The sequence below is a fragment of the Corvus kubaryi genome, unplaced genomic scaffold (genome assembly GCF_017639235.1).
Source record: "Corvus kubaryi isolate FWS band 111438036 unplaced genomic scaffold, C.kubaryi_AGA036_p1.0 37367, whole genome shotgun sequence".
NCBI classification, from domain to species: domain Eukaryota; kingdom Metazoa; phylum Chordata; class Aves; order Passeriformes; family Corvidae; genus Corvus; species Corvus kubaryi.
Window position 1 is genome coordinate 2,501,060 of NW_024581119.1, and position 8,114 is coordinate 2,509,173.

Below are 8,114 nucleotides of genomic sequence, written 5' to 3' on the forward strand. Positions count from 1 at the left end.
ACCGGGGACGGACGGGGGAGGCACCGGGGGAGGCACCGGGGGGGCACCGGGGGAGGGACCGGGGGAGGGACCGGGGGAGGGACCGGGGGAGGGACCGGGGGGTCACCGGGGAGGCACCGGGGGAGGGACCGGGGGAGGCACCGGGGGGGCACCGGGGGAGGGACCAGGGGGTCACCGGGGGGTCACCGGGGGGGCACCGGAGCTCCGCATGTCCCGCTCCCGGCCACGCCCCAGGCCACGCCCACTCCCCCGATTCCTCCAGGCCACGCCCCAGGCCACGCCCCCTTTTCACTGACGTCACCGTCCGAGGTCGCGCGAGCGCCTCCGCCGGTGACGTCACGTGGCGCTACCGGGCGGCCCCGCCCCGCTCCCGCCCCGCGCCGCTCCGGGACCCTCGGGCAGGTAACGGGGTACGGGGTACCGGGGGTACGGGATACCGGGATTTGGGGTCACGGAGGGGGGGGACACCGCCGGCAGGGCCCCCGCTGGCCGCTGCGCTCGCCGCGAGCGTCACCGTCCCCCTTTCCAGCACCCCTCGGTTGCTTCCCCGCCGCTGGCCGTGCCACCTGCGGCTCCCAAACACAGTGACCCCTCCCCACCCTCGGCCACCCACCCTGCCCGGGGGCCCCCGAGGAGCGCTGCGGGAATCGCCCCGCGGGGCACGGAACGGAGCCCCATGTGCTGCCCCAAAAGGGGTTTTGCTCCCCAGACCCGCATCCCGCTGTCACCCGTCCCGCTGCCACCCACATCCTGCTGCCCCCTGTCATAAATGCCCCCTCCCACAGCAGCGGAGCCCATAATTAGGCGAGCCTCCCACTTCTGCGTCTTCTGGCTTTACACCCACAACCTGCATCTCCCAGACTTGCTTCCCAGTCCCGTCTAAGGTGATCCAGAGGGATGGACGACATCCCCACCCTGCCACCCCCCTGCCCACAACCTGGCGGGCACCCGATTTCCTGTGCCCCTATGGCCCCAGAGAGGGACGTATTTGAGCAGTCGCACCAACTCTTTTTCCTGCAGGAGCCACCATGGATCTGGTCCTGGAAGCCGCTGACCGGCACCTCCTGACGCCCTACGTGTACCCGGCGGGGTGGCCCGAGGGCGAGCCCTGCCGCCAGCTCCTCAGCCTCTTCGTCATCACCAACCTGGGGGCCCTCGCCCTCTACCTGCTCTTTGGCACCCTCAGCTACTACTTCATCTTCGACCACGAGCTCAAGAAGCATCCCCAGTTCCTGGAGGTGGGTGCACCCTGGGGACTCCTCGCCCAGGGGTCGTGGCAGCATCCCCCTCGCCATCCTCCTGTCCACTCCAAATGTCACGTGCCAGTGTTGTGGCACAGGCTGTCCCTACTGTCACAACCAGCCCTCTCAGCCTGCTGTTGCCCTTGACCATCCCTGACCAGACACAAGTGCCACAACCCAGTGTGAGCCCTGCCCCAAGCACAGCTGTCCCCAAATGAGCAGCACGCTGCGTCCCACACCATGGCACGGATGCCACGACAAAGGGGTGGCCATGATGCCATCCTTCTCTGCCTCATGAGGAGCATTGGGGCTCTCAGATGTCCCCTGTGCCCCTGATCCCTCTTGCCATGCCCCACAGAACCAGGTGAGCCGGGAGATCGCCTACGCCCTGCGCTCCCTGCCCTGGATCAGCGTCCCCACCGTCGCCCTGTTCTTTGCCGAGGTGCGGGGCTACAGCAAACTCTACGACAACATCGAGGACTCCCCTTATGGTGAGTGACCTCCCTGCACCCCCTGCCACGGCAGCACCCTCTCCCCACCTGGGCCACCTCCCTCAACCCCCATTTCTCCCAGTGATGACCCCAAGAAATCCTCCTGGGTACATCCTGTCCCAGGCTATCAGCCAAAATCCCAAGTTCTCTTTAGGGCAGGCACCCATACACCCTCACTGGGAGTTGTGTCCCCCTGCTTGACACACTCCTCCCTCCGCCAAAGAGATCCCTCCCTTCCCTGGGCATGGCTCCCAGTGACTCCCAGTGAAACCTGACTCACTTGCCCTGAGTCACAGGGGAAAGCCTGACGCTCTCACCTCAGTGGGGCAGAACCTGACACGACTCAGATATGTCTCCCACCATGAGGACCATTGTGGAGGCCCTTACAGCCTCCTGATGCCCACATGTGCCACCTCTAACACCCCTGTCCCCCTCCTCCCAGGCTGGTCTGGTGTGTTCCTCAGCATGCTGTCCTTCCTCTTCTTCACCGACATGGGCATCTACTGGATACACCGTGGTCTCCACCACAAGCTGTTCTATAAGGTATGGGACAGGACAGGGGGCTCTGGACAAGAGTCCTTGTCCCACTCTGGGGGACCTGTCCAAGATGCTCCTCCCAGGGAATGCATGCTCGGGTGGGAATGGCTGAACCAGGTGTCACCGTGTGATGGGAGCTGAGAGCCCTTTAGGGCTCATGTCCCCTGCTCAGTTTGGGTGGTGATGGCCCAAAAAGCATCCCCTGGGGCTGTGAATCTGCCTGGAGGACCCCCTGAAAGGGTCCACCCTGACTGACAGCCCCCTGTCCCCGCAGCGCTTCCACAAGCCCCACCACCTGTGGAAGATCGCCACGCCCTTCGCCAGCCACGCCTTCCACCCCGTGGACGGCTTCATGCAGAGCCTGCCCTACCACGTGTACCCCTTCCTCTTCCCCCTGCACAAAGTCACCTACCTGGGCCTCTACATCTTCGTCAACGTCTGGACCATCTCCATCCACGACGGCGACTACCGCGTGCCGCGGCTGCTGCGGCACGTCATCAACGGCTCTGCCCACCACACCGACCACCACCTGTACTTCGACTACAACTACGGGCAGTATTTCACCCTCTGGGACAAGATTGGGGGTTCCTACAAGAGCCCCACGTCCTTCGAGGGCAAAGGCCCCCACGATTACTTGCGCAAGCTCCGAGAGAAAGACTCGGGAGTGTCCAACGGCGTCGCGGCCTCTAAGAAAGACCAGGGAGCGTCCAACGGCGTCGCGGCCTCCAAGACCGAGTAGGCTTCCTCCAAGTGTGTCCCTTCTCTGGCTGGATCTTGTCCCATCCCTCACCAGCCACCCAAGACTGTTTTCCACGGACAAAGAGCCCCTGTCCCTGATGATGTGACCAGCGTGGGGTGATTTTTGGTGAGCGTCCGACCTGCCCTGATCCCAAAACGGCGGCGTCCGGCTTTGCTCCACACCACAGGTCTGCCCTGTTTTTCCTACTGCTTCCCCTCCCAGCTCCCTTTGGATCTCTGCTAAGGTTCCTGCGCTGCTTTAGTGCTGTGCTGATGCTTTACCAGAAGAGTAACATGGCACAAATAGAACAGTAACGTGGCACAAATTACCGTGACTCGTGGCAGGGTCTTCATTTGTCTGCTGCGCCCCTTTGTCGATGATTCATTGCTCCCATCGTGGTGTCCATCGGGACGAGCTGTATTTTGGAAAAAAACCTTACCTTTTGGAGGTGGTGCGGCTTCTCCTGATGGCTCCCTTGGTGGGACTTCTTGCACTCAACCTCCTTCCTCTTGCCCGGGGATGTCCCATGGAAACATCAATGCCTGTAGGACAGAGGTGTACTTTGAGTCTTGTGGGTCCCTTCAGCTTCCGGAGAACTCTGAGGGGGAAGGGAGGAGGAACAGGCACCCAGATGTGAGGGGCAGGGGCTTCTCCTCACTCGAGGGCTCCCCCCTTGAGGGCCTGTGTGTTTCCTGCTGAAATTTGGTCACCCCACCTTTGGGGTTGACCCACATTCAATAAATCTCAATTGCCAACTTGGCTGCTGTTTGGTCCCTTCTCCCTGGCTCCTGCAAAGCCTCCTGGGGCAGCCTGTTTCTGCCCTACAGCACCCATGAGGGGTTTGTCACAGACCTGGGCTGTGCTGGCAGCAAATTTGGGCTAAAACAGCAGAGGATGGGGAAAATACAGTTGGAGTGGCCAGAGCCACCTCCAGTCCCCCAAACCTCCTTAGGTTAACCACGTCCCAGTGACACTTGTGCTTTCCCATCCCCTGGCCCCCCAGTTTCACCAGTCACTGGAGCCCTGCTGCCCTTACTGGGCACAGAGACCCTTCTTTGAGTGCCTTGCTGTGGTGACAGCCCCTGTGCTCCCCACCCAGTCTCTGCTGTCCCCAGGCAGGAGTGGCCCGAGGCCACACCACCGCACCATGTGGCACCTGGTGAGCACAAGGGACACCTGTCCCACGTCCTGGCAGCACAGTGCCCCGCCTGGGCCATGCTCTACTTTCATCTGCCCATCCCAACTCGCTCTCCCCACCTGGACAGGACCCCTGACCTCTGTTTGCTGATTAACCTGGGGCCTGGAGCGCTGCCCAGGGCCCCGATCAAACACGGTGACAACATCACTGACCTTGGCCAGCCACGGGCCTGACTCCCAATCCACATGAGACCCTTGGGAAGAGCCCCAGGCTTCTCATCACCCCATCCTTTCACCTTTGCTGAGCCTAATGCCTGGGCACCCCATCCTGGGCAGCTTCGGGACAGACACTGACCCTCGGCAGCTGGGTCCTTGCAGGGAAGTAAAATCCAATGGATGAAATGCCATCACTCCTGGTGCCCAGTGCACCCTCCCACGGTCCTAATGCTGGGCACCTGGCATTCCCACCGGGATGGATCTGCAGTACCCCAAAGCCCGGGGACAGGGAGAGCGTGTCCTGCCGGTCACACAAGGCTGCCGGCACAGGACGCGTCCCCCGCGGTGGCCTTGGGGCACTGTAGCGCGGAGAGCAGCAGCTCTGGCTCTGCTCCCCTGATGCTGCTGTTGCCACAAGATGGGGATGTTGCTCACGACAGCCATCGCTGGAGCTGCACCTGCGTGGATGCCCTTCCTCCTCCTCCTCCTCCTCCTCGTTCCCCCAGTGTGGGGCAGGAGCAGCTTTGCCGCTGCTTCTCTTACAGGACACACACGGGGTGTCCCTGCGCCCGTTCCATGAGCCCATTCCCCACGTTTTTCCTGACACCGGAGCCTTTGCTGCTGATTTGTCTGCAACATCTTCCCTGTCCCACCCCACACGGGGCATTTTCTTCCCTCCTTTCAGCCCCCACATGATGCTCTGCCACGCATCAGGGCAGGGCACATTCGTACCACACACTGAACATCCTCCTGAGAGAGACCCCAGCACACAAAGTGACCCCTGGGGTGTGAATGCAACAACCGGGTGCCTCTGACACAGCCCTGAGCCCTGCAGGAAACCCTACAACCATCATCATCCTCTGAGGAAGGCTCTGAGACCAAGGCCATGAATGGGGTGATGTCTTTGGCTCTTGTCCCTGGCATCCCTCTTTTGCTCCCTGACTCATCTCCAGCAACAAGCAATGGTTCCTTTAAGCAGCTTTGCTGCCTCAGTGAGGCTTTGTGGGGAATGGCTGTTGCAGCCCCTCAGTCCCCTAAACCCTCTGGGACCTCTAAAGCTGAGACAGGGAAAGGTCTCGAGGAAGAGGGGAAGGAAAACCAGGGGGCCAGGGGCTCCTTGCCTTGCTCTTGGAGTTCACAGCTTTTGCTGCTGATGAAATCCAGATGGGCCTTAAAATAAACTCTGCACTGTTCCCCTCTCCCCTTTACGTCTCTTCTCAAGAAACAAAAAATACCTTGGCAAGGGAAATGTGTGTTTCCCTGCACAAAGAAAGAGCCATTCATCTGTGAGCATTTACCAGGGCTGGGGTCACCCAGGAGCTCCTGGCTAAAGCTCTCTCCCTGTGCCACCACAGGGAGCCCACAGGGGGACAGGGACCCTTCTTGGACCCTGCAAGAAGCGTGACACAAGGGCTGGGAGAGGGACAGCAAACTGCCCCACACCATTTTCCTCCATTTAGCACCTCAGCAAAGGCAGTTCCTCGTTTCCTCCTATTTCTTATTCTATTCCTCATCTCCAGGTCCTTTCTGAGTCCTTCTCGCCTGCCCACCACATCTGGCCCAGAGAGCAACTGGCTACAGGGATTCCCACACAGTGAGACTCCCTCACTGACTCTGCCCATACCCACGGTGACCTCCTGTCCTCCAGGGGGACATTACCCTGAGTCAAGACCTCTAAAAGCTTTATTAGGAGGGCTTATAATTGTATTGACCCGATAATTGAAACACACTAACTGGGTTTCTAAGTGAAAGCACCTCGGGGAAAGCTCTGAACAATGTTCCTGCTGTTAAGGCAAGTGAAATAAGGGGGAGCCAGACTGCCTCGGGGCTGTCCATGGGATTTATAGGCTCCCATGCCTTCACTGCTGGGCCACATCCATTTTCCTTGATGGAAATGCTGGAATGGTGCACAGCATGTGAGGCAGAGGGGTTGAAAGCCATCAGTCTGTTCTCAGCACCTCGGAGACACAAGAGGCCAGAGCCTTTTCTTAGCAGCAAAATCATGCCCATAAAAACCACCCCTGGCTTAAGAGAGACAATTTGGGGCTGAGCAACAAGCACAGCTCCACTTTCCTGTCATCTCCCAGTGTCATTTGAGTCTCCTGCCTCAAATCCTCGCCCCGCCTTCCCACCCCTGCGCTGGAACACCCAGAACACCCACGAGCCCCAGGCAGGGATGGGACAAGCTGCATTCTGAAAGGGATGCACGGTGACCAGGGGAGCAGAACCAGGGGAATCCCCACACCTGGGAGTCCAGCACTTTGAGCTGTCCCAGTAAATCAGAGTCATGGCCACTGGCATCAGTCCTGTGCTGTCGCTGCATAACCAACCAAGCATCATCTCCTGCACCAGTGAGTTATGGGCATGTCACCTATGCCAGTGTTTTATGGGAAGCACACAGCCACTGGCACAGCTCAAACCCATCCCCATGGGTGGGAGAGGTGGCAGAAAGCCTTGGAGAGACCCTGAGGGTCTCTGGCTTCCCACTCCCACCATGTCTCGCTCACCTTCCCAACTCTGCCCAGGTAAGAAGATGGCAGAAATTGAGATAAAGGCTTCTGGAGGGCTGCCAGAATCGTACCATGGGGATGCTCTGTCACAAAAACCTGAGAAATAATTTGCACCTTTTCCACTTGACATCCATCCACACCTTCACCTTCCCATCCAGAAGTGGACTTAGCTCTTCATCACACTCAGCAGCAAGGACCTGAACCCCCATTACCATGATTTTATGGTTCACACCACTGTGATTCCATCAAACCTCGGCCCAGACAATTCCGCCACTTCCCACCAGTCCTGGGGTGTTTTAGGCCCCCACCCCGGGCTGGGGGACACACCTGCAGGATGTAAGGGGGAGGAAAAATGCGGCTCAGCTTTTTTGGGGAAAACCTCACTCCTCCCCCAGAGAGAAGCAGCTGCAGTGCTTTTATTTTATTTGAGTTTATTTTATAGAATCCCAGAATGGTTTGGGTTGGAAAGGACATTAAAGTCCATCCAGTTCAATCCCCTGCCATGGGCAGGGACACCTCCCACTATCCCAGGTTGCTCCAAGCTCTGTCCAACATGGCCTTGGACACTTCCAGGCATGGGGCAGCCACAGCTGCTCTGGGCAACCTGTGCCAAGGCCTCACCACCCTCACAGGGAAGATTTTCTTCCTAACATCCCATCTAACCCTACTCTTTACCAGTTTGAAGCCTTTCCCCTTTGCCCTGTCACTCCACACCCCCTTAAACAGCTTCATTGACTTCAACACAATTTCCTTCCATTCCCTCTTGCTCCCTTTGACTCGATTTCTGGCTGCTTCATTCCACTTTACTCCATTTCACAGAAATTCACTTGAACTTATTTCACTCCATCTCGACGGGCACCCGAGCATCCTCCGGAGAGAGAGAAAAAGAACGAGAGGGAGGAAAATAGGAAGAGGAAGAAGAAGAAGGAGCGGAGAAGAGGGGAGGGGGCCCGAGCATCCGTGCCCGCGGGGAGCGGCGGAGGAGGGGGGGGCTCGCAGCGGCAGCGCTGCCCATGCACATTCTCTCCGGGCGGCGGCGCGGCTGCCGCTCCGCCCGGCTCGGCTCCGCTCCTCCCGGCCCCGCTCCGCTCCGCCCGGCCCCGGCGGCACGAACATGGCGACACGGAGCTCTGGCGGGGCCGGCCGGGCCGCCCCGCTCCCCCGCCGGCTGCTGCCGCTGCTGCCGCTGCTGCTGCTGCTGCCGGCGGCCGCGGGCTCCCGCTCGCCGCTGCTGCTGCTCCGC

The 8,114-nt window shown here is 59.9% G+C and overlaps 1 protein-coding gene across 1 annotated transcript; it reads left to right on the forward strand.

Annotated features, from left to right (window-relative positions):
• The first annotated feature begins 296 nt into the window (after positions 1-296).
• On the forward strand, positions 297-3,767 carry SC5D (sterol-C5-desaturase). Its single transcript, XM_042034423.1, has 5 exons — positions 297-402; positions 1,021-1,238; positions 1,600-1,732; positions 2,175-2,275; positions 2,544-3,767. Exons 2-5 carry the CDS (start codon positions 1,029-1,031, stop codon positions 3,006-3,008), a joined length of 909 nt encoding a protein of 302 aa, XP_041890357.1. The 5' UTR covers positions 297-402; positions 1,021-1,028; the 3' UTR covers positions 3,009-3,767.
• The last annotated feature ends 4,347 nt before the right edge of the window (positions 3,768-8,114 follow it).

Bases quoted from the DNA above. Each gene is read 5' to 3' on its own strand.
- SC5D (XM_042034423.1), top strand. From the start codon at position 1,029: ATGGATCTGGTCCTGGAAGCCGCTGACCGGCACCTCCTGACGCCCTAC. The intron at 1,239-1,599 runs GTGGGTGCACCC...CATGCCCCACAG, and splicing joins AGCATCCCCAGTTCCTGGAG to AACCAGGTGAGCCGGGAGAT. The intron at 1,733-2,174 runs GTGAGTGACCTC...CCCTCCTCCCAG, and splicing joins CATCGAGGACTCCCCTTATG to GCTGGTCTGGTGTGTTCCTC.